Source organism: Lonchura striata, chromosome 32 (assembly GCF_050655825.1).
Source record: "Lonchura striata isolate lonStrDom1 chromosome 32, ASM5065582v1, whole genome shotgun sequence".
Lineage (NCBI taxonomy): Eukaryota > Metazoa > Chordata > Aves > Passeriformes > Estrildidae > Lonchura > Lonchura striata.
In genome coordinates, this window is record NC_140734.1 from 6,536,635 (window position 1) to 6,560,176 (window position 23,542).

The 23,542-nt window shown below is 58.9% G+C and overlaps 1 protein-coding gene across 2 annotated transcripts; it reads left to right on the plus strand.

Annotated features, from left to right (window-relative positions):
* Positions 1-602: 602 nt before the first annotated feature.
* Positions 603-23,108, plus strand: ACAP1 (ArfGAP with coiled-coil, ankyrin repeat and PH domains 1). Of its 2 annotated transcripts, XM_085564255.1 has the most exons (22): positions 604-1,080; positions 4,224-4,281; positions 5,197-5,316; positions 5,785-5,838; positions 6,937-6,992; positions 7,554-7,737; positions 8,924-8,968; positions 9,274-9,369; positions 10,163-10,237; positions 11,029-11,141; positions 11,868-11,919; positions 12,703-12,803; positions 13,589-13,676; positions 14,548-14,723; positions 16,594-16,663; positions 17,336-17,430; positions 18,116-18,225; positions 19,147-19,331; positions 20,617-20,726; positions 21,170-21,280; positions 21,463-21,512; positions 22,760-23,108. In XM_085564255.1, the coding sequence occupies exons 1-22, from the start codon at positions 1,028-1,030 to the stop codon at positions 22,861-22,863; spliced, it is 2,106 nt and encodes a 701-aa protein (XP_085420381.1). In that variant the 5' UTR covers positions 604-1,027; the 3' UTR covers positions 22,864-23,108. The 2 variants fall into 2 exon arrangements, 1 of the variants encoding a protein (XP_085420381.1); XR_014950679.1 differs by lacking the exon at positions 20,617-20,726 and having other exon boundaries at positions 603-1,080; positions 22,760-22,840.
* The last annotated feature ends 434 nt before the right edge of the window (positions 23,109-23,542 follow it).

Below are 23,542 nucleotides of genomic sequence, written 5' to 3' on the forward strand. Positions count from 1 at the left end.
CTTCCATCACCCCAAATTCACCCCAAATCCCCCCAAATCCCCCCCAATCCCCGTTCCATCACCTCAAATCCCCCCAAAATCCCCCAAATCCCCCCCAAATCTCCCCCAAACCCCAAAAATCCCCGGTCCCTCCCCCGGTCCCTCCCCGGGGCGGGGCCGTTCCCGTTCCCGGTCGCGGCCCCGGCGGCGCCAGCCACGACCCGGCACCGGCCCGGGCCCCCCAAAATCCCCCCGGGACCCCCCAAAATCCCCCCGGGACCCCCCCAAAACCCCCGGCACCCCCAAACCCACCCCGGAACCCCCGAAATCCCCCCGGGACCCCCCAAAATCCCCCCAAAACTCCCCCGGAACCCCCAAAATTCACCCAAACCCCCCCGGAACCCCCGGCACCCCCAAACCCACCCCGGGACCCCCCAAATCCCCACGGGACCCCCCAAACCCACCCCGGAACCCCCGAAATCCCCCCGGGACCCCCCAAAATCCCCCCAAAACTCCCCCGGAACCCCCCAAAATTCACCCAAACCCCCCCGGAACCCCCAAATCCCCCCGGGAATCTCCAAAATCCCCCCGGGACCCCCCAAATTCCCCTCGGGACCCCCCAAATTCCCCTCGGGACCCCCCCCCAAACCCCCGGCACCCCAAAACCTCCTCGGGACCATCAAAACCTCCCCTGGACCCCCAAAATCCTTCCAAACCTCACCCAAAATCCTCCCCAAAATCCCCTCGGAACCCCCCAGACCCTCTCAAAACTCCCCCAAAACCCCCCGGGACCCCCCAAAACCCCCCGGGACCCCCCAAAACCCCCCGGGACCCCCAAAACCACCCGGGACCGCCCAAAATCCTCTCGGGACCCCCCCAAAACCCTCCGGGACCGCCCAAATTCTCCCCGGATTCACAAAATCCCCCAAAAAACCCTCCAGGGACCCCCCCAAATCTCTCGGATTCTCCCCAAATCCCCCCGGGACCCCCAAATTCCCCCCTGGGAACCCCAAAATCCCCCCAAAATCCCCCCGGGCCCCCCCCGGCCATGACGGTGGAGTTGGACTTCGAGGAGTGTCTGAGGGACTCGCCGTGGTTCAGGTACCCCCAAAAAAAACCCCCAAAAAACCCCAAAACCTCCCCCAAAAATCCTTCCCGGAACCTCCCCCCCAAAAAAACCCAAATCCCCCCCAAAACTCCCCCAAAAAAACTCCAAAAGACCCCCGGGACCCCCTCGAAATTCCCCCAAAATCCTACCTGGAACCTCCTCAAAGAAAATCCAAAATTCCCCCCAAAATAAACCCCAAAATTCCCTCCAAAATCTCCCCGAAAAAATCCAAAATTGCCCCCAAACCCTCCCCAAAAATCCCCCAAACTTTTCCCCCCACGGGGACACCCCAAAATTTTCCTGCAAACCCTCCCGGGACCCCCAAAATTCTTCCCCCCAGACCCCTCGGGACCCCCAAAACTCCCCCAATTTCCTCCAAAACTCCTCAAGTCCCCCCAGGACCTCCCAAAATCTCCTCAGGACCCCCCAAAACTCCTCAAATTCCCCCCAAAACCCCCCCAGGACCCCCCAAATTCCCCCCAGGACCCCCCAAATCCCCCCTGGCACCCCAAAATTCCCCCCAGGACCCCCCAAAACTCCTCAAAATCCCCCCCAAAATCCCCCCAGGACCCTCCAAAATTCCTCAAATTCCCCAAAATCCCCTCTGGCACCCCCAAAACTCCCGCAGGACCCTCCCTAAATTCCCCCAAGATGCCCCAAAACTCCTCAAAAGCCCCCCCAGGACCCCCCCAAAATCCCCCCACATCCCCAAAATTCCCCCCAGACCCCCCCAAACTCCTCAAATCTCCCCAAATCCCCCCAAAATTCCCCCCAGACCCCCCAAACTCCTCAAATCTCCCCAAATCCCCCCAAAATTCCCCCCACATCCCCAAAATTCCCCCCAGGACCCCCCAAACTCCTCAAATCTCCCCAAATTCCCCCAAAATTCCCCCCCAGGACCCCCCGGGGCCGCCCCTCCCCCCACAGGATGAGGTTTCCCGGGTGTGGGGGAGGGGCGGGAGGGGCCGCTGGGGTCACCTGGGGTCACCTGGGGTCACCTGGGGTCATTTGGGGTCACAAAGGTGTGCAAGGGACACACCTGGGGACACGGGAGCACACCTGGGAATGTTCAGGGTCACCTGGGGACACCTGGGGACATTTGGGGACACCTGGGGACATTCAGGGTCACACTTGGGGTCACTCTGGGACACCTGAGGTCACCTGGGGACACAAGAGCACACCTGGGGTCACACCTGAGGTCACCTGGGGACACTCAGGGTCACCTGAGGACACACCTGAGCACACCTGGGGTCATCTGAGGACACCTGAGGATGCACCTGAGCACACCTGGGGACACACCTGGGGTCATTTGGGGTCACCTGGGGACACCTGGGGACACACCCGGGGTCATCTGGGGTCACAGGGACGCACCTGAGGTCATTCAGGGTCACACCTGGGGACACCTGGGGTCACCCGGGGACACGGGGGAGGGGCTTGCACGAGGGAGGGTTTTGTACAAAAAAAGGGATTTTGTCTCCAAAAAAGGGGATTTTGTACCCAAAAAAGGGGATTTTGTACTCAAAAATGGGGATTTTGTACCCAAAAAAGGGGATTTTGTACCCGAAAAATGAGATTTTGTACTTAAAAATGGGGATTTTGTACCCAAAAAAAGAGGATTCTGTGCCCAAAACATGGGGATCTTTGGCAAAATAAAGGGCTTTTGTACCAAAAAAGGGATTTTGTACAAAAGAAAGGGGTTTGGTAGCCCAAAAAAAGGGATTTATTTTTTACCCCAAAAATGGGGATTTTGAGCAAAATAAAGGGATTTTGTACCCCAAAAATGGGGATTTTGTACCCAAAAATGGGATTTTGAACCAAAAATGTGATTTTTCTACTCAAAAATGTGATTTTGTACCCCAAAAATGGGGATTTTGTACCAAAAATGTGATTTTGTACCAAAAAAGGGATTTTGTGCCAAAAATGGGATTTTGCGCGAGGCCGATTTTGGGGGACCCCCCCTCCCCCCGCCCCTCCCCCACCCCAGGTGCTGCGGCGGCGCCTCCGGAAGCGGCTCCGGAAGGGGCCCCAAAATCCCCGAAAACCGCCCCAAAACCGCCCCGAACTGCCCCTCCCCCACCCGGAACCCCAAAATCCCAAAAAACCGCCCCAAAACCGCCCCTCCCCCCCAAATCTCCCCCTAGGACCCCCAAAATTCCCCAGGACCCCCCAAAATCCATCCTGACCGCCCCAAATCCCTCAAATCCCCCCCAAAATCCCCCTCCAGGACCCCCCAAAATCCCTCAGGACCCCCCAAAATCTCCTCAAATCCACCCAAAGTCCCCCCTGACTCCCCAAAATCCCCACAGGACCCCCCAAAATCTCCCCAAATCCCCCCAGGAGCCCCCAAAATCCCCCCCAAACCCCCCCTGACCTCCAAATCCCCCCCAATCCCCCTGGGACCCCCCCAAATTCCCCCCAAAATCTCCCACAAAATCTCCCCTGGGACCCCCAAAATCCCCCCTGACCCCTGAATCCTCCCCAAATCCCCCTGGGACCCCCAAATCCCTCCAGGACCCCCCAAAATCTCCTCAAATCCCCCCCATATCTCCCCTGATCCCCCCCAAATCCCTCAAATCCCCCCCAAAATCCCCCTCCAAGACCCCCCAAATTCCCCCCTTGAACCTCAAAATCCCCGTGGGATCCCCAAAATCCCCCCAAAACCCCCTGGAACCCCCCAAATCCCCCCAAATCCCCGTGGGATCCCCAAAATGCCCCCCAAATCCGCCTGGGATCCCCAAAATCCCCCCAAATCCCCCTGGGATCCCCAAAATCCCCCTGGGACCCCCCAAAATCCCCCCAAATCCCCCCGGGACCCCCCAAAATCCCCCCCAAATCCCCCTGGGATCCCCAAAATCCCCCCAAAATCCCCCCGGGACCCCCCAAAACCCCCCCAAAACCCCCTGGAACCCCCCAAATCCCCCCAAATCCCCCTGGGACCCCCAAAATCGCCCCCTAAATCCCCCAGGCATCCCCAAAATTCCCCCAAATCCCCCCGGGACCCCCCAAAATCCCCCCCAAATCCCCCTGGGATCCCCAAAATCCCCCCCTAAATCCCCCTGGGATCCCCCAAATCCCCCCAAATCCCCCCGGGACCCCCCAAATCCCCCCAAATCCCCCCGGGACCCCCAATCCCCAGGGCCGCGCTGGACGAGGCCGCCTCGGACGCGGCCGAACTCGAGACTCACCTGGAGAAGGTTTGGGGGAAGGGGACCCCGAATTTGGGGGGATTTGGGGGGGGATTTTGGGGTCTCCAGGTGGATTTTGGGGTCCCAGGGGCCGCAGCCGTGCCGGGGATTTTTTTGGGTGGGTTTTGGTGGATTTTGGGGGATTTTGGGTGGATTTTCAGGAAATTTTGGGGGGATTTAAGGGGATTTTTGGGGTGGATTTTGGTGGATTTTGGGGGAATTTTGGGGGGATTTTGGGGGGATTTAAGGGGATTTTTGGGGTGGATATTGGGGTGGATTTTGCAGGATTTTGGGGTGGACTTTGGGGGAATTTTGGGGGGATTTAAGGGGATTTTTGGGGCGGATTTTTGGGGTGGATTTTGAGGGAAATTTTAGGTGGATAATGGGGCGGATTTTGAGGGGACTATAGGCGGAAATTGGGGGGAATTTTGGGGTGGATTTTTGGGATGCATTTTTGGGGAGATTTTGGATGGTTTTCAGGTGGATTTTGGGGTGGATTTGGGGGTGGATTTTGGGGTGATTCCAGCAGTTTTTGGGGTTCCAGGTGCTGAAGCTCTGCTGGGCCACGCTGGGGATTTTTGGGGTGGATTTTGGGGTGGATTTTAGGTGGATTTTTGGGCAGATTTTGGGTGGATTTTTGGGCAGATTTTGGGCGGATTTTGGGGTGGATTTTGGGTGGATTTTGGGCAGATTTTTGGGTGGATTTGGGGTGGATTTTTGGGCAGATTTTGGGCGGATTTTGGGGTCCCAGGTGCTGAAGCTCTGCTCAGCCGCACTGGGGATTTTTGGGGTGGATTTTGGGCGGATTTGGGGCAGATTTTGGGTGGATTTTGGGGTCGCAGGTGCTGAAGCTCTGCTCGGCCGCACTGGGGATTTTTGGGGTGGATTTTTGGGCGGATTTTTGGGCAGATTTTGGGGTCGCAGGTGCTGAAGCTCTGCTCAGCCGCGCTGGAGGCCGGCCGCGTTCTGGAAGTTTCCAGCCGCGCTTTCGCCGCGGGACTCCGGGAGCTGGCGGGGACCCCCCGGGGGGACCCCTTGGTGCGGGTGAGCCCCCCAAAAACCCCGGGGGGGGCAGAACCCCGGGTTTGGGGGGTCCTGGGTGGGGGGAGAGCCCAAATTTGGGGTCCTGGGAGGTCCTGGGGGGGTCCTGGAGGGGTTTGGGGATCCCTGGAGGGGGGGAACCCCCAAAACTGGGGGGGTCCCGGGGTAGTCTTGGGAGTCCTGGGGGGAATTTTGGGGGTCCTGGAGGGGTTTGAGGGTCCTTGGAGGGCATTTTGGGATGTCTGGAAGGAATTTGGGCATCCCGAGAGGAATTTGGGGGGTCCGGGGGTGTTTTGGGGTTGCTGGAGGGTTTTGCGGGGCCTTGGGGTGAATTTTGGGTTCCTTGATGGGAATTTGTGGGTCCCTGGGGTGAATTTTGGGGTCCCAGGGGTGAATTTGGGGTCCCAGGGGTGAATTTAGGATCCCAGGGGTGAATTTTGGGGTCCCGAGGGTGAATTTGGGGTCCCGCAGGAGGCTCTGGAGAGGTTCTGTGACTCCCTGGAGCAGATGATGGACAGCCACGAGGTCAGCAGGCCACGCCCCCTTCCCAGGCCACGCCCCTTCCCAGGCCACGCCCCCTTCAATTGGTACAACCCCTTTCCTTTAAGCCACGCCCACTCCATCTGAGCCACGCCCATTTTCCTCAGGCCACGCCCCTTTTATTTAATAACTCATTTCCCTCAAGCCACGCCCATTTTAAGCCACGCCCAATTACAACAAACCATGCTTGTTCTCTTAAAGCCGCACCCGTTTCCGCTAAGCCACGCCCATTATCTATAAGCCACGCCCATTATCTTTAAACCACGCCCGTTATCTTTAAGCCACGCCCATCCACTTAAAGCCACACCCACTTTCCCTAAGCCACGCCCATTCTCTTTAAGCCACACCCATTCAATTTTAAGCAAAGCCCATTTTCTCTAAGCCACGCCCATTCACTTTAAACCACGCCCATTTCCAACAAACCACGCCCATTCATTTTAAGCCACGCCCATTCTCTTTAAGCCACACCAATTTCCACAAAGCCACGCCCATTCACTTTAAGCCACGCCCATTTCCTCTGAGCCACGCCCCTCCATTAGGCCACGCCCATTCACCTAAGCCCCACCCCTCATTTGCATAATCCTAATCCTTGGTGCACCACACCCTTTCCATTTTCTGCAAGACCACGCCCCCTCCCCTCAGTGCCGCGCCCTTTTTACCCTGACCACGCCCATTTACCCCTGCGGAATTCCCGCCAAATTCCCACCAAATTCCCACCAAATTCCCACCAAATTCCCGCCAAATTCCCACCAAATTCCCGCCAAATTCCCGCCAAATTCCCACCAAATTCCCGCCAAATTCCCGCCAAATTCCCGCCAAATTCCCGCCCGATTCTCACAAGCCACGCCCCCTCCGCGAGCCCCGCCCCTTTACAAACCACTCCCCCTTCACATCTGACCACGCCCCTGGGTTGGCCCCGCCCATTTCCTGCTCGGGCCACGCCCCTCCTTCAACGACCACGCCCCTGATTGGCCCTGCCTGGCCTGGCCACGCCCCTCTGTGGCTGACCACGCCTATTTTCTGCCCGGCCACGCCCATTTTCTGTCTGACCACGCCCCCTTTCCGCCCTGGCCCCGCCCCCAGGAGCTGCGGAGCTGCACCCAGAGCGCCCTGGGGAGACACCTGGAGCCACTGGGCCAGTGAGGCACCGGGAGGGGGTGTGGGGATTTTGGGGAGATTTGGGGGGATTTGGGGGGTTTGGGGGGGGATATGGGGGTTCCCGGGTTGATCCGGGGGGGATTTGGGGGAGAATTTGGGGGTCCTGGGAGGATTTGGGGGTCCTGGGAGGATTTGGGGGGTCCTGGGGGGGATTTGGGAGATCCTGGGGGGAATTTGGGGGGTCCTGGGGGGGATTTCAGGGTGGGTTTGGGGTTTCAATCCAATTTTTGGCTGTTCTCACCTGTTTTTGCCTGGTTTAACCCCATTTTCAGCTGTTCTAACCCGATTTCTCCCATTCTAACACCAATTGCTGCTGTTTTAACCCCAATTTCGGGTCTCCTGACGCCGTTTTTACCCGGTTTAACCCATTTTCGCCCATTCCAACCCGATTTCTCCCGTTCAAACAACGGTTTCTCCCGTTCTAACCCGATTTCTCCCATTCTAACCCCGTTTTTGCCCGTTTTAATCCCGTTTTTGCCCGTTTTAACCCATTTTCTCCCGTTCCAACCCGGTTCCTCCCGTTCCCACCCCTCTCCGCCCAGCGCCCTGCGCTCTCTGCGCGCCGCGGGCCGGGACCGGGCGCGCGCGGCCGAGCTCCTGCAGGGGGCGCTGCAGCACCACGCCGAGAGCCCCCGGCGGCGCCCCCTGGAGGCCGCGGCCGCGGCGGCGGCGCTGGGCGGGGCCAGGGGCGTGGCCAGGGCCCGGGGGCTGGACTACGTCCTCAAGGTGGGCGGGGCTTCAATCGGGTGGGCGGGGCTTCGATGGGGGGGGCGGGGCTTCAATCGGGTGAGCGTGGCTTCAATCGGGTGGGCGGGGCTTCAATGGGATGGGCGGGGCTTCAATGGGGTGGGCGTGGCCAGGGGCCGGACTACGTCCTCAGGGTGGGCGGGGCTTCAATCGGGTGGGCGGGGCTTCAATGGGGTGGGCGTGGCCAGGGCCCGGGGGCTGGACTACGTCCTCAAGGTGGGCGGGGCTTCAATCGGGTGGGCGGGGCTTCGATGGGGTGGGCGGGGCTTCGATGGGGTGGGCGGAGCCGGACGCCGGACTACATTCTCAAGGTGGGCGGGGCTTGGTTTCAGTGGGAGTGGCTTAACTGAGGTGGGCGTGGCTTAAATTGGGTGGGCGTGGCCAGGGCCCGGGGGCTGGACTATGTCCTCAAGGTGGGCGGGGCTTCAACGGGGTGGGCGGGGATTCAAAGGGGTGGGCGTGGCTTAACAGGGGTGGGCGTGGTCAGACCCAGGGGGGAGCATTAGGGCCTCAATGTGGGCGGGGCTTAAGTGGTGAGGGCGTGGCCAGGCCCCGGGGGCTGGACTACATCCTCAAGGTGGGCGGGGTTTCAATGGGTGGGCGTGGCAGAAATGGGGTGGGCGGGGCTCAACTGGGGTGGGCGTGGTCAGAGCCAGGGGGCTGGACTATGTCCCCAAGGTGGGCGGGACTTAAATGGGTGGGGCGTGGCTTAAATGGGGTGGGGGAGACCAGGACCAGGGGCCTGGACTGGATCCTCAAGGTGGGCGTGGCTTAACTGGGGTGGGCGTGGCCAGGGTCGGGGGAGGTCTATGTCCTTAAAGTGGGCGGGGCTTCCATTTTGTGGGTGGGGCTCAAATAGACTGGGCGTGGTCAGGGGCGGGGCTCTGTCCTGAAAGTGGGCGTGGCCTAAATGTGGGCGTGGTCTGGGGCATGGGGGCTCAGTCCTGAAAGTGGGCGGGGTTAAACTGGGTGGGCGTGGCTAAAATGCGTGGGTGTGTCCAGTGGGTGGGGCTTAAAATAGAAATGGGCGAGGCTTAAAGATGTGGGCGTGGTTTAATGGGGCGAGGCTGGGCTGCATCCCAAATGTGGGCATGGTTTAATTTGGTGGGCGTGGCCTAGAGGGGCGTGGCCTGGCCCCGCCCTGACCCTGCCCCGCCCCCCTCAGCTGAAGGTGCTGCAGGACCGGCAGAAAACGGAAATTCTGCAATTTGTGAGCCAAATTTGGGGGTTTTTGGGGGGTTCCTTGGGGGAATTTTGGGGGGTGGTCCTGGGTAGATTTTGGGGGGGGTCCTGGGTAGATTCTGGGGGGGGTCCTGGGGGGATTTTGGGGGGGTTCCTCGGGGGATTCTGGGGGGGGGTTCCTGGGTAGATTTTGGGGGGGTCCTGGTGGGATTCTTGGGGTTCCCGGAGGAGTTTGGGGCTCGCTGAATTTGGGGAGGGGTCTGGGGGTCCCTGTGGGGTTTTGGGGGGTCCCCAGGGGGTCCCTGACCCCCCCCGAACCCCCCGCCCCCCCAGGCCCTGTCGCTGCTGGAGGCTCAGGCCGCGTTTTTCACCGGCGGCCACCAGGGGGCGACAGCGACCGGCGACTACCGGGGACACCTGGGGACGCAGGTGAGGCCGGGACCCCAAAAAACCCCAAAATTCCCCCCCAAAAAACTCCAAAATCCCCCTAAAACCTCCCCAGGGACCCCCAAAACCCCTCAGGAATCCCCAAACCCACCCGGATCCACTATTACGGGAACACCTGGGGGGTGCAGGTGAGGACGGGACCCCCAAAAAAGCCAAAATTCCCCCCCAAATCCCCAAAAAAACGCCCAAAAAACCCTAAAACATCTCCAGAGACATCCCCCCTCCTGCAAAATCCAGGTGTACCCAGGTGCCCCCAAAGGTACCCCAGGTGTGCCCAGTTGTGTCCCAGGTGTGCCCAGATGTGCCCCAGGTGTGCGTGGGTGCCCCCAGTTGTGCCCAGGTGTGCCAGGGATGCCCCAGGTGCCCCCAGAGATGCCCCAGGTGTGCTCAGGTGTACCCAGGGATACCCCCAGGTGCCCCAGATGTGTCCCAGGTGTGTCCCAGGTGTGCCCAGGTGTGCCCAGGGATACCCGAAGTGCCCCCAGGTATGCCCAGGTGTGTCCTATGGGTGCCCAGGTGTACCCAGGTGTGCCCAAGTGTGCCCAGGTGCCCCCAGAGATGTCCCAGGTGTGCCACGGGTGCCCCCAGGGATGCCCCAGGTGCCCCCAGGTGTGTCCAGGGATGCCCCAGGTGGGCCCAGGTGTGCCTAGGTGCCCCCAGGTGCCCCCCAGGTGTGCCCCGGTGCCCCCAAGGGTGTCCCAGGTGTATCCCAGGTGTGCCCCAGATGCCCCAGGTGTGTCCCAGGTGTGCCAGGTGTGTTTGCTTGGGGGCACAGCTGGAGCGGGCACAGCTGGAGGGGGCGCGGCGCCGGCGGGACCTGGAGCAGCGGCACCACCTCCTGCTGCAGCAGGTGGGCGGGGCCTTGGGTGGGCGGGGCCTTGGATGGGCGGGGGCCTGGGTGGGCGGGGCCTTGGGTGGGCGGGGCCTGGGTGGGCGGGGCCTGGGTGGGCGGGGCCTTGGGTGGGCGGGGCCTGGGTGGGCGTGGTCACATGGGCGTGGCCAGCAGTGAAGGGGCGTGGTAAGATGTGGGGGCGGGGCTACAGTTGAAGGATGTGGGCGTGGTTTGCTGCTGGGTGGGCGTGGTCCTCTCCAGGGGGCGGGGCTTGTGCGGTGGGCGGGGCTCTGTGATTGGCAGCCCACCAGGGGCGTGTTCACTGTTGATTCGCAGCTGGTTGGGCAAGGGGGCGTGGCCGGCTGTGATTGACGTGCCTTAGGCGTGGATGATTGACAGGAGGTTGGGCGGGGCCTCGGTTTGATTGACAGCTGCACTGGAGTTGATTGACAGCTTGGGAGGGGATCACTTTGATTGACAGCTCAGGGAGGGGTGGGGCTTAAACCCTCTGGACTAATGAGGGATGAGGGGCGTGTCCAGGCTTTGATTGACAGCTGTGCTAGAATTGATTGACAGCTTGAGGCAGAGACGATTTGATTGACAGCTGTGCTAGGATTGATTGACAGCTCGGCAGGGGATCAGTTTGATTGACAGCTCGGGGAGGGGGTGGGGCTTAAACCCTAGGGACCAATGGGGATGAGGGGCGTGGCCAGGCTTTGATTGACAGCTGGACTGGAGTTGATTGACAGCTCCGGGAGGGGCGTGTGTTGGGGCGGTGGGCGGGGCCTGTGTTGATTGGTGGCTCGCAGGACCTATCGCGGGAGGAGGTGGGCGTGGCCTCGGCGGAGGCGGGGCCTGAGGCCCCGCCCATGGAGGGGTACCTGTACAAGAGAGCGAGCAACGCCTTCCGCACCTGGAGCAGGTAAAGTCAGCCAAAATGCCCCAAAATCACCCCAAAATCACCCCGAAATCACCCAAAAATCACCCCAAAATCACCCCAAAAATCAACCCAAAATCATCCCGAAAAACACCTCAAAACATCCCCAAATCACCCCACAAAACAACCAAAAATCACCCCAAAATCACCCCAAAAAACACCCAAAAATCACCCCAAAAATCAACCCCAAATCACTCAAAAATCACCCCAAAAAACACCCCAAAAATCCCCCCAAAACATCTCAAAATCACCCCAAAAATCAACCCAAAATCACCCCAAAATCACTCCAAAAAACACCCCGAAACACCCCAAAATACCCCAAACATCCCAAAATCACCCCAAAAAACACCTAAAAATCACCCCAAAATCACCCCAAAAATCAACCCAAAAGACATCCCAAAACATCCCAAAATACCCCAAAGCACCAATAATCACTCCAAAGCAACCCAAATTCATCCCAAAATCACCCGAAAATACCCCAAGATACCCCAAAAATCACCCCAAAACACCCCCCAAAACACCAAAAGTGTCCCAAAACTGCCCAGAATACCCCCAGACCACCAAAATCACCCCAAAAACTTCCCCAAACCACCCCAAAACCTCCCTCCACGGGCCACAATCCACCCCAAAATCGCCAAGCCCCACCAGCCCCTCCCAAATTTCCCAAAAACGCCCCCAAAAGCCCCAAAATTTCCCTTTTTCCCCCCCCAGGCGCTGGTTCTTCATCCAGGGCAGCCAACTGCTCTACCTGAAACGCGCCCGCGTGGGTCGGGGGGCCGGGGGGATTTTGGGGGGTCCCAGAGGGATTTTGGGGGTCTCAGGGGGGATTTGGGGGGTCCTGGGGGGATTTTGGGGGTCCTGGGGGGATTTTTGGGGGTCCTGGGGGGATTTTTGGGGGATTTAAGGGGATTCTGGGGGGGTCCCGGGGGGATTTTGGGGGTCCTGGGGGGATTTTGGGGGGATTTTGGGGGGTCCTATTGGGATTTGGGGGGATTGGGGGGTCCTGGGGGGATTTGGGGGGGATCTGAGGGATTCTGGGGGGATTTTGGGATTATTTGGGGGGGGTTTGGGGGGGATTTGAGCGGATTTTGGGGGGTCCCATGGAGGATTTGAGGGGCTCCTAGAGGGGTTTTGGGGGGATTTGGGGGGTCCCGGGTGTTTTGAGATTTGGGGGGTCTCAGGGGGGATTTGGGGGGGTCTTGAGGGGTCCCAAAGAGGATCTTGGGGGGTTCCGGGGGGTTTTGGGGGGATTTTGGGGGGTGGTGGGGGAGATTTGGGGGGATTTGAGGGGTTTTGGGGGGATTTTGGGATTATTTGGGAGGGGTTTGGGGGGTCTTGAGGGGATTTTGGGGGGTCTCAGGGGGGATTTGGGGGTCTCGGGGGGATTTCGGGGGGGGGAGTTCGGAATTTTTGGGGTTCGGGATTTTGGGGGGGTTCGGGATTTTGGAAGGCCGGTTTTGGGGGGGGTTCAGGATTTTGGGGGTTCGGGATTTGGGGGGGGGTCGGGATTTTTGGGGCCCCCCCGGTGAAATTTTGGGGTCCCCAGGACCCCCCCAGGGTGCTGGTGGAGGACCTGCGGCTCTGCACGGTCAAAGCCTGCCCCGAGCTCGAGCGCCGCTTCTGCTTCGAGGTCGTCTCCCCCTCCAAGTGAGACCCCAAAATTCCGGGGGGACCCCAAAAATCCTCCTGGGGGACCCCAAAAATCCCGGGGGGACCCCAAAAAAACCCAAAATTTTGGAGAAAACAAAAAAAAACCCACAAAAAGTCCCAATTTTCTAAGATGGAGACTTCAAAAATCCCCTCCAAACTTCACAGAATCCTCTCCGAGGGACCCTAAAACCCTCCCGGGGGACCCCAAAATTTTGGGGGGACCCCAAAATCCTCTTGGGGACCCCAAAATCTCCCAATCCCCAAAACCAGGGAGCTCCAAACCCCCCAGGGATCCCCAAATCCGCCCCAAAACAACCCCAAAAGGGCAGGAAAAGACCCCAAAAATCCTCCCGGGGACCCCAAAATCCCATCGGGGACCCCAAAATTCCCTCGGGGACCCCAAAATTCCCTCGGCGACCCCAAAATCCTCCTGGGGGACCCCAAAATCCCCCAATCCTCAAAACCAAACCCCCCCAGGGATCCCCAAATCCGCCCCAAAAGGGCTGGAAAAGACCCCAAAATTCCCTCGGGGACCCCAAAAATCCCTCGGGGACCCCAAAATCCTCCTGGGGGACCCCAAAATCTCCCAATCCACAAATCCTCGGAGTCCCAAACCCCCCCAAACCCCCTTGGGAATCCCAAATCCGCCCCAAAACGACCCCAAAAGGGCAGGAAAAGACCCCAAATTTCCCTCGGGGGGACCCCGAAATCCCATCGGGGACCCCAAAATCCCATCGGGGACCCCAAAATCCCATCGGGGACCCCGAAATGCGCCTGGGCAGGAGCTGCGTGCTGCAGGCGGAGTCGGGGCGGGCGCAGCTGCGCTGGCTCAGCGCCGTGCAGAGCGGGATCGCCTGCGCCTACGGCCAGGTGGGACCCAAAATATCCCCAAAATAGCCCCAAAAACCACCCCGAAATACCCCAAAATACCCCAAATTCCCCCAAAATCCCCCAAAATCCCACTGATCCCCCAAACTCCCCCCCAAAATGGGCCCAAATTACCCCAAATGCCCCCAAATCTCCCCAAAATTGCCCCCCAATCCCCCCAAAATTGGCCCCAAATCCCTTCAAACCCCCCAAAATGACCCCAAAACGCCCCCAAAATTCCCCAAAATCCACCCCCAAATTCCCCCAAAATGGCCCCAAATCCCCCCAAATCTCCCCCAAACCCCCCCAAACTCCCCTCAACCCCCCCAAATCTCCCCAAAATGACCCCAACCCCCCCCAAAATTCCCCAAAATCCACCCCCAAAATCCCCAAATCCCCCCCAAAATTCCCCAAATCCCCCCAAACCTCCCCAAAATGGCCCCAAACCCCCCAAAATCTCCCCCAAATCCCCCCAAATGACCCCCAAACCCCCCCCAACTCCCCTCAACCCCCCCAAATCTCCCCAAAATGACCCCAACCCCCCCCCAAACTTCCCCAAAATCCACCCTAAAATGACCCCAAAACCCCCCAAATCCCCCCAAAATCTCCCCCAAACCCCCCGAAACTCCCCTCAACCACCCAAATTTCCCCAAAATGACCCCCAAATCCCCCCCCAAATTCCCCAAAATCCACCCTAAAATCACCCCAAATCCCCCCAAATCCCCCCAAAACGGTCCCAAACCCCCCGAAATCTTCCCCAAATCCCCCCAAAATCTCCTCCAAATCCCCCCAAATCCCCCCAATCCCCCCAAAATCTCCCCCCAACCCCCCCAAACCTCCCCAAATCCCCCCAAACCCCCCCAAATCCCCCCAGCCCCCCGCCAGGGCGGGGTCGCTCTCGGGGCCCCCCCCGGAGCCGCCGCCGGTTTCGGGGCCGATTTTGGGGCTGGAGGGGAACGGGACGTGCTGCGACTGCCGGGAGCCGCGGCCCCAGTGGGCCAGCGTCAACCTGGGCATCACGCTGTGCATCCGCTGCTCGGCCGTGCACAGGTGGGCACCCAAAAACACCCAAAAACACCCAAAAACACCCCAAAACTGAAGAGCCAAAAAAAACCCCAAAAAAATCCCCAAAAAATCAAAAAATCCCATTAAAATCCCATGAAAATCCCATTTACGGCATCACGCTGTGCATCCGCTGCTCGGCCGTGCACAGGTGGGCACCCAAAAACACCCCAAAAACACCCCAAAAACACCCCAAAAACACCCCAAAAACAGCCCAAAAACAGCCCAAAACTGAAGAGCCAAAAAAAACCCCCAAAAAATCCCCAAAAAATCAAAAAATCCCATTAAAATCCCCAAAAAATCCCATTTACGGCATCACGCTGTGCATCCGCTGCTCGGCCGTGCACAGGTGGGCACCCAAAAACACCCAAAAACACCCAAAAACACCCCAAAACTGAAGAGCCAAAAAAACCCCAAAAAAAATCCCCAAAAAATCAAAAAATCCCATTAAAATCCCATTTACGGCATCACGCTGTGCATCCGCTGCTCGGCCGTGCACAGGTGGGCACCCAAAAACACCCCAAAAACACCCCAAAAACACCCCAAAAACACCCCAAAACTGAAGAGCCAAAAAACCCCCAAAAAAATCCCGAAAAATCAAAAAATCCTCAAAAAATCCCCAAAAAAATCCCATTAAAATCAAAAAATCCCATGAAAATCCCATGAAAATCCCATTAAAATCCCATTTACGGCATCACGCTGTGCATCCGCTGCTCGGCCGTGCACAGGTGGGCACCCCAAAAACACCCCAAAAACACCCCAAAAATACCCTAAAACTGAATATCCAAAAAAACCCAAAAAACCCCAAAAAAATCCCAAAAAAAACCCCAAAAATCCCCAAAAAACCCAAACAAAACCCCCCAAAAAAACACATTAAAAACCCCAAAAAGCCCCCAAAAAAAACCCAAAAAACCCAAAAAAACCCCAAATCCCCCAAGAGCCCTGCCCGGGTTTTTGGGGTCCTCGGGGATTTTTGGGGTTTTTTTGTGGGTTTTGGAGTTTTTGGTGTTTTTTTAGGGGTTTTTGGAGGTGTTGAGGCTTTTTTGGGAGTTTTTTGGGAATTTTTATTTATTTTTGGGGGGGTTTTAGGGATTTTTTGGGGGGCGTTTCGGGGGGGTTGAGTTTTTTGGGGGTTTTTTTGGGTGGGAGTTTGGGGTGTTTTGGGTTTATTTGGGGTTTTTGGGTTTTTTTGGGGTTGGTTTTTTTTTTGGTGGTTTTTTGGGGTTTATTTGGGGTTTGGGGTTTTTGGGTTTTTTTTTTGTTTTGTTTTGGGGGGATTTTTGGTGGTTTTTTGGGGTTTATTGGGGTTCTTTTGGGTTTTTTTGGGCTTTTTGGGGTCCCCGACCCCCATCCTTTCTGAAATCACAAGGGTTTGGGTTTTTTGGGGGGTTTTTTGGGGTTTTTTTGGGGTTTTTGGGCTTTTTGGGGTCCCTGACCTCCCTCCCCGCAGGGGTCTCAGGGTTTTTGGGGTTTTGGTGTTTTTTGGGTTTTTTTGGGGTTTTTGGGGAGTTTTATGGTTTTGAGGATTTTTGTGTGTGTGTGTGTGTGTGTTTTTAGGATTTTTGGGCTTTTCTGGGTTTTTTGGGGGATTTTTTTGGTGGTTTTTTTAGGTTTTTGGATTGTTTTGGGGGGGGGGGTTGGGGGTTTTTTGGTGGGTTGTTTTTTTAGGTTTTTGGGGGGGTTTTGGGGTTTTTTTAGGGGTTTTTTGAGGGTTTTTTTTTGGTTTTTTGGGGTCCCTGACGCCCCCTCCCTGCAGGAGTCTCAGGGTTTGGGGATTTTTTGGGGTTTTTTGGGGTTTTTTGGGGTTTTTGGGGGTTTTTTTGGGTTTTTTTGGGGTCCCTGACTCCCCTCCCCGCAGGGGTCTCGGCGTTCACCTCTCCAAGGTTCGATCGCTCACCCTGGACTCGTGGGAGCCCGAACTGGTGAAGGTGACTGGGCAAACTGGGAGAACTGGGAGGGACTGGGAGGGACTGGGGGGGAACTGGGGGGGAACTGGGAGGGACTGGGAGGGAACTGGGAGGGACTGGGGGGGACTGGGATGGACTGGGAGGAACTGGGAGGAACTGGGAGGAACTGGGAGGAACTGGGAGGGACTGGGGGGAACTGGGAGGAACTGGGATAAACTGGGAGGGACTGGGGGGGACTGGGATGGACTGGGGGGGGATTGGGGAGGGACTGGGGGGTCCTGGGTTGATTTTTGGGGGTCCCTGGGAGGTTTTGGGGGGAATTTTGGGGGATTTTGGAGGAGCTTTGGGGTCTCCATGTGGCGACATTTGGGGTGACTTTGGGGTATTTTTGGGGTGAGGTTTTGGGGGTATTTTTGGGCTGGTTTTGGGATGGGATTTGGGGTAATTTTGGGTATTTTGGGGTATTTTTGGGGTGACACTGGGGATGAGTTTTGGGGTATTTTTGGGTTGGTTTTTGGGTATTTTTGGGGTGATTTTGGGGTGAGGTTTGGGGTATTTTTGGGTCGGGTTTGGGGTATTTTTGGGCTGGTTTTGGGGTGACATTGGGGTATCATTGGGGTGTTTTTGGGGTCACTTTGGGCCGGTTTTGGGGTATTTTTGGGTTGGATTTTGGGGTGACTCTGGTTCCCCCAGCTGATGTGCGCCCTGGGGAACCGGGCCCTGAACGGGATCTACGAGGCGCGGGTGGAGGAGATGGGGGTGAAGAGACCCCCCCCGGGCTGCTCCCAGTGAGACCCCCCCCAAAAACCCCCCGAGAGCCCCCAAAAACCCTGAGACCCCCCAAAAACCCTGAGACCCCCCAAAAACCCCCCAAAAAACCCCCTGAGACCCCCCAAAAACCCCCCAAAAACCCCCCAAAACCCCCCGAGACCCCCCCCGGGCTGCTCCCAGTGAGACCCCCCCCAAAAACCCCTGAGACCCCCAAAAACCCCCCAAAACCCCCCGAGACCCCCCCGGGCTGCTCCCAGTGAGACCCCCCCAAAAACCCCAAATGGGACCCCCAAAAATTCCCTCAGGAGCCCCCAAAACCCCCCTGGGACTCCACAAACCCCCCCCAGGACCACCCAGGACCCCCCAAATTCCCCCTGGACCCCCCCAAACACCTCAAATCCCCCAGATCCCCCAATTTCCCCCAAATCCCCCCCCAAATCCTCTCCAGGACCCCCAAATTCCCCCCAGGACCCCTCAAACCCACCGAGGACCCTGCAGATCCCCCCAAATTCCCTCAGGACCCCCAAATCCCCCCCAGGGCACCCCAAATCCCCCCCAGGGCACCCCAAATCCCCCCCAGGGCACCCCAGGACCCCCTAAATCCCTTCCAGGACCCCCAATCCCCCCCCAGGACCCCCCAAATCCCTTCCAGGACCCCCAGTTCCCCCCCAGGACCCCCCAAAATCCCCCACATCCCCCCAGGGCCCAGCGCGAGAGTTGGATCCGGGCCAAGTACGTGGAGAAGAAATTCCTGAGGGGCGTGGCCGGCCCCGCCCCCCGGCCCCGCCCCCCGCGCCCGGGCCACGCCCCCGGTAAGGGAGGGGCGGGAAAGGGGCGGGGCTTGAATTATTAATTAGGTGCTGACAGTGTGGGTGTGGTTTAGGGGGCGTGGCTTGTGTTGGTCCTGGGCTTTGATAGGCTGCTGCATGCGCTGTGGGCGTGGCTTTGTGGAAAGGGGGCGTGGCTTTTGGTGGGCGTGGCTTCCCAGCAGTGGGCGTGGCTTCCAGCCCATACTCCTGTCAATCATGTGTCTGGGGGAGGAGCAATGGGTGTGGGCGTGGCTTCCCAGCAGTGGGCGTGGCTTCCAGCCCATACTCCTGCCAATCATGTGTCTGGGGGAGGAGCAATGGGTGTGGGCGTGGCTTTTCCCGCGGGTGGGCGTGGCTTCCTGCGGCTGGGCGTGGTTTCCTTTTGGGTGGGCGTGGCTTACAACCCACCTAGCTGTCACTCACGCTTCTGGGGGAGGGGCAATAAGTGTGGGCGTGGCTTCCTGCGGGTGGGCGTGGCTCCCGGTGGGTGGGCGTGGTTTCCTTTTATGTGGGCTTTCTTTGGGTGGGCGTGGCTTTCATTTGGGCGGGCGTTGGTTTCTTTTTGGTGGGCGTGGCTTCCTGTAAGTGGGAGTGGCTCCCTGTGGGCGGGAGTGGCTTTCTTATTGATGGGCGTGGCTTCCCATAAGTAGGCGTGGCTTTCTGGGGTGGGCGTGGCTTCTTGCAGGTGGGCGTGGCTTACAACCCACCTCACTGTCACACTTCTGGGGGAGGGGCAATAAGTGTGGGCGTGGCTTTCCTGTGGGTGGGCGTGGCTTTCTTTTGGGTGGGTGTTGCTTCCTGCAGGTGGGAGTGGCTTATCTATTAGTGGGCGTGTTTTCCCTGCGGGTGGGCGTGGCTTATCTATTAGTGGGCGTGTCTTTCCTGCTGTGGGCGTGGCTGACGCCGGTCGGGCGTGTCCCGAAGCTCCGCCCCCAGAGCCCGCCGAGCCCGAGGGCGCCCCCTGCCTGCACCCCGGGGCGCTGCTCTTCTGGGCCGCCCGGCGGCGCCGCCTGCTCGCCATGGCCGAGGCGCTGGCCCAGGGCGCCGACCCCGGCTGGGCCAACGCCGCCGAGGGCCTGCGCACCCCGCTGCTGGAGGCCGTGGCCGCGGTAACTGGGACCACTGGGACCACTGGGAGCCCACTGGGAGCACTGGGAGCCTACTGGGAGACTCCAGGGGGGGTCCCTGTGGGGCTTTTGGGGGTGTCAGGGCAGCACCCCGCTGCTGGAAACCATGGCCATGGTAACTGGGAGCACTGGGAGACCACTGGGAGACCACTGGGAGCCCACTGGGAGCACTGGGAGCCCACTGGGAGTCTCCTGGGGGGGATCCCAAGGGGTTTTTGGGGGGGTCAGGGCAGCACCCCGCTGCTGGAGGCCGTGGCCGTGGTAACTGGGAGCACTGGGAGACCACTGGGAGCCCACTGGGAGACTCTTACGGGGGTCCCTGGGGGGTTTTTGGGGGTGTCAGGGCAGCACCCCGTTGTTGGAAACCATGGCCATGGTAACTGGGAGCACTGGGAGCACTGGGAGACCACTGGGAGACCACTGGGAGCACTGGGAGACCACTGGGAGACCACTGGGAGCACTGGGAGACTCCTGGGGGGGGTCCCTGGGGGGTTTTTGGGGGTGTCAGGGCAGCACCCCGCTGCTGAAATCCATGGCCATGGTAACTGGGAGCACTGGGAGCCCACTGGGAGCACTGGGAGCCCACAGGGAGACTCCTGGGGGGGATCCCAAGGGGTTTTTGGGGGGGTCAGGGCAGCACCCCGCTGCTGGAGGCCGTGGCTGCGGTAACTGGGAGCACTGGGAGACCACTGGGAGCCCACTGGGAGACTCCTGGGGGGGGGTTTTGGGGGGGTCCCTCAAATCCTTGGGGGGCTCTTGGGAAGGGTTTTCAGAGAGTTTTGGGGTTTTATTGGTATTTTTCTTGTTTTTTGGGGTGGCTTTTGGGGGGTTAGAGCAGCACCCCGCAGCTGGAGGCCATGGCCGCGGTAACTGGGAGCACTGGGAGACCACTGGGAGCCCACTGGGAGAGTCCTGGGGGGGATTTGGGGGGTCCCTAAAACCCCTGGGTGGCTCTTGGGAAAGGTTTTTAGGGATTTGGGGGTATTTTCTTGGTTTTTGGGGCGTTTTGGGGTGGTTTTTGGGGTTCAGGGGTGTTTTTGGGGGTGATTTTGGAAGTTTTTTGGAGGTTTTTTCTCTGTATTTGGGGTGGTTTGGGTGGTTTTTGGGGTGGTTTGGGGTGGTTTTGTTTGCTTTTTGGTTCAGAGGTATTTTTGGGGAGGGGGTTATGACAGCAGCCCGCTGCTGGAGGCCGTGCTGGCGGTAACTGGGAGCACTGGGAGGGGTCCCTGTTTTGGGGAGGGGTCCCTGAGCCCGTCCCACCCCCCAGAATTCGCTGCTGGGCTGTGAGTTCCTGCTGCAGAACGGGGCCAGCGTCAACCAGAGCGACGGGCGGGGACAGGGCCCGCTGCACCTGGCCACCGAGCTGGGCCACACCGGGTGCGACTGGGAGCACTGGGAGCACTGGGAATGGGCACTGGGGGCACTGGGAGCACTGGGATGGACTGGGAGCACTGGGAGCATGGGGCCCGCTGCACCTGGCCACCGAGCTGGGCCACACCAGGTGTGACTGGGAGCACTGGGAGCACTGGGAATGGGGACTGGGAGCACTGGGAGGGACTGGGAGGGACTGGGAGCACTGGGAGGGGGCCTTGAGTTCTCTCCCCCTATCTGGTGAATGGCGGCGCCGCTCACCCCTAAAGCGGATGGGCGCAAAGCTAAGCAGGGTCTGCCCTGGTCGGGACCTGGATGGGTGACCTCAATCTCACTGCATCCCCTCGAATCCCCGCGTCCCCTCTGACCCCCATGTCCCCCAGATGTCCCCAAAATGTCCCCCAAATGTCCCCAAAATGTCCCCTCGATGTCCCCTCCCCAAATTCCAGCCTGGCCTGCCTGTTCCTGAAGCGGGGGGCTGACGTCAACGCGGTGGACGCGGACGGGAGGGACCCCCTGACCATCGCCATGGACGCGGCCAACGCCGACATCGTCACCCTGTGAGACCCCCGGGGGGCGGGGGGACCCCCAGATCTGACCCCCAAATCTGACCCCCAGATCTGAGACTCCAAATTGAACGGCCCAAATTTGACCCCCCAAATCTGACACCCCCTAAATCTGAGACCCCAAATCCGAACCCTCAAACCTGACCCCCAAATGTGACCCCCCAAATTCCACCCAGGCTGCGATTGGCCAAGATGCGAGAGCTGGAGGTGGCCCAGGGACAGACCGGTGGGTCTGGGGGGTCTCTGGGATTTTGGGGGGTCTCTGGGATTTTGGGGGAATCCCTGGATTTTTTATGGGTTTATGTGGGAATTTTAGGGTGGATTCATGGATTTTGGGAGGTTCCCATGTGGGAATTTTGGGGTGTATCTCTGGATTTTTGGGGGGATCCCTGGATTTTGGATGCAATTCCAATGGGAATTTTGGGGAAAATCTCTGGATTTTGGGGTGGAATCCCTGGATTTTGGGGTGGAATCCCTGGATTTTGGGGTAGATCCCTGGACTTTGGGGGTGGATCCCTGGAACTGGGGGGAACCCAAGGATTTTGGGGTAGATCCCTGGAATTTGGGGGATCCTTGGATTTTGGGGGGAATCCAAGTATTTAGGGAGGGATCCCTAGATTTTTGGGAAAATCCCAGGATTTTGGGGTAGATCCCTGTATTTTAGGGAAAACTCCAGGATTTTGGAGAAAATCCCTAGATTTTGAGGGGGATCTCTAGATTTTGGAGGAATCCTTAGATTTTTGCAGTAGATCCCTGGATTTTGGAGTGGAATCCCTGGATTTTGGGGCTCATCTCTGGATTTTGGGGTGGAATCCCTGGGTTTTGGGGCTCATTTCTGGATTTTGGGGCGGAATCCCTGGGTTTTAGGGCTGATCTCTGGATTTTGGGGTGGAATCTCTGGGTTTTGGGGCTCATCTCTGGATTTTGGGGCGGAATCCCTGGATTTTGGGGTTCATCTCTGGATTTTGGGGTGGAATCTCTGGATTTTGGGGCTCATCTCTGGATTTTTGGGGTGGAATCCCTGGGTTTTGGGGCTGATCTCTTGATTTTGGGGTGGAATCTCTGGGTTTTGGGGCTCATCTCTGGATTTTGGGGCGGAATCCCTGGGTTTTGGGGTTCATCTCTGGATTTTGGGGTGGAATCTCTGGATTTTGGGGCTCATCTCTGGATTTTGGGGTGGAATCTCTGGATTTTGGGGCTCATCTCTGGATTTTTGGGGTGGAATCTCTGGGTTTTGGGGCTCATCTCTGGGTTTTGGGGCTCATCTCTGGGTTTTGGGGTTCATCTCTGGATTTTGGGGTGGAATCTCTGGATTTTGGGGCGGAATCCCTGGATTTTGGGGTGGAATCCCTGGATTTTGGGGCGGATCCCTGGATTTTTGGGGGAAGCCAGGATTTGGGGTGGAATCCCTGGATTTTGGGGCTGATCCCCGGAATGTTGGGGTCCCGGTTCGGGGTCCCTCTGTGCCCCCAGGTGACGACACCTACCTGGACATCTTCCGCGACATCTCCCTGATGGCCTCGGACCACCCCGAGAAGCTCGCCCGGGCCCCGCCCCCCAAGCACTCCACGCTGTAGCCACGCCCCCTCGGCAGACCACGCCCCCTTTTGCAGAGCCACGCCCCTCGGAAGAAACCACGCCCCTTTAGGAAAGCCACACCCCTTCGGGAAAACCACGCCCCCTTTGACAAAGCCACGCCCCTCGTCAGGACCACGCCCCCAGTCGAAGCCACGCCCCTTTCGGGAGAGCCACGCCCCCTCGGCAGAGCCACGCCCCCTCGTCGGGCAGCAGCCAATGGAATAAAGGCTCGGTTGGACCAAAATTCACTGGGGTGATCTGGAACCGAACCCGCCCCAAATCTTCCCCCAAAACTGGGGACCCCAAAACCGAGGATCCCCAAAGTGAGGATCCCAAAATTGGGGCCCGAAATTGGGCATCTCAAAATTGGGGGTCCTGGATGGGGGTCCCTGGTAATTGGGGGCGGTCCCACATGGGGGTCCCAGGTGATTTGGGGGGGTCCCAGCTGGGGGTCCCAGGTAATTGGGGGGTCCCGGGGGGGGATTCATAGTAATTGGGGGGGGTCCCGGGGGGGTCCCAGGTAATTGGGGCGGTCCCAGGTGATTTGGGGGTCCCAGATGGGGGTCCCAGGTGATTGGGGAGGTCCCAGGTGATTGGGGGCTCCCACATGGGGTTCCCAGGTGATTTGGGGGTCACACATGGGGGTCCCAGGTGATTTGGGGAGGGGGTGCCACATGG

Bases quoted from the DNA above. Each gene is read 5' to 3' on its own strand.
- ACAP1 (XM_085564255.1), top strand. From the start codon at position 1,028: ATGACGGTGGAGTTGGACTTCGAGGAGTGTCTGAGGGACTCGCCGTGG. The intron at 4,282-5,196 runs GTTTGGGGGAAG...TTGGGGTCGCAG, and splicing joins TCGAGACTCACCTGGAGAAG to GTGCTGAAGCTCTGCTCAGC. The intron at 13,677-14,547 runs GTGGGACCCAAA...AAATCCCCCCAG, and splicing joins TCGCCTGCGCCTACGGCCAG to CCCCCCGCCAGGGCGGGGTC.